The following is a 1,270-nucleotide window of genomic DNA, read 5'->3' as shown; positions in this document are numbered from 1 at the left end:
GTCCGAGAGCGAAAAGCCAAATATTGGACACGGATGCCTGCACAACACCGCCAAGAATCATGAAGATACAATTCAACATCAATGTCTTTTTACGACCAAGACGATCGCTGAAGTAACCGCAGCATAATGAGCCTACCATGGCACCAAAGATCCAGGCATTTACAGCAAATGTCCATTCAAGCTTCGTGTGACCAGGAAACATGAGGCACGTTCCCTCCACCACAGGCCGGGCATCACACTCATCGGTGTCGTGATATTGTGACAGATTCATCTGCGATGTGGACCAACCGCTTTGAAATGGTTGCATCCATGACAAAAGAGCAGTGGTATACAGAATAGCTTTGGGCTTAATTAGACGAGCAGCGGCCTTGTTGGTTTCGTCAAAGGCTGTGGTCGGCTTGGGCGAAGTAGATTCGGTGTAAATGTCCGTCATTATTGAACTCTAACTGTGTTTGTTATGGGGATATGAAAAAGTGAAAATGACTGGAAAGATGAGCTACCAAAGCGGTAAAACTGCGCGTTTTGTACAACTTTGCCACGGTTGGACTAGAAAGCATTCTCGAGCAGCTTCAATTAAGGTAGTGGCTGGCCACTTGATTAAAATTCTGCTTCGTGCATTTATTCTCGCCGTTGTCCATAACATAAACTGAGAACGTGTTGTCCCAACCACAGTCCCAATCAAATTTCGAAGTTCTCTTGGCTCCTAAAGTGATAATTTGTATGGTCTCATTTAAAACTGCTCCCGAGTACTTGAGAATGCTTCCCACCCATGCATCACAAACGTTACGTACGTACAACTCCATTAAACGTAACGAAGTTGTCAGGTGGCAGGATCAAATATTGTGAGTGTAAAGAAAGAAAAAGATGAGTGCACACGAACTATAAGCAAGCTGATTGTACTACAAATTCGACAACAATGTGGTGTCAATGCACTGCCGTTGTACCATATTTGTAGGCTGCTTCAAATATTGTATGGCGTTCACAAAGCAAAGAGCATACGTTAGACAGTCATTTGAATGAGATATTAATGTGCTGACTAAATAAAGGAAATACCGAGGAACAGACAGCTTAGAAAATTGATTTCTTTGGCACTACAGGAAATCTGTACACTAGTTCTGCGCTTCTTAACGCTTACTTGACGTTACGAAGCGCAGACCTCCGTTTTGTTTGTATAACAATCCAAGGAAATGCTTCTAAAAAATCATTAAATGCAGTATGATCATCTGTGGATTGTAATTAATCGCTCTTTCAAGGCTTCGATTTTAAAGAT

At 42.3% G+C, this 1,270-nt stretch overlaps 1 protein-coding gene across 1 annotated transcript; it reads right to left on the bottom strand.

The window, feature by feature from the left end:
- Positions 1 to 89: 89 nt before the first annotated feature.
- On the bottom strand, positions 90 to 433 carry PHALS_00469 (major facilitator superfamily; the record flags this gene model as incomplete). Its single annotated transcript, XM_024730356.1, has 2 exons — positions 90 to 107; positions 137 to 433. 2 exons carry the CDS (start codon positions 431 to 433, stop codon positions 90 to 92), a joined length of 315 nt encoding a protein of 104 aa, XP_024580642.1.
- Positions 434 to 1,270: the final 837 nt, after the last annotated feature.

This window comes from Plasmopara halstedii, assembly GCF_900000015.1.
Source record: "Plasmopara halstedii genome assembly, contig: Scaffold_1137, whole genome shotgun sequence".
Classification (NCBI taxonomy): domain Eukaryota; phylum Oomycota; class Peronosporomycetes; order Peronosporales; family Peronosporaceae; genus Plasmopara; species Plasmopara halstedii.
The sequence above is the reverse complement of the archived record's forward strand: the minus strand, read 5'-3'. Positions and strand labels throughout refer to the sequence as shown.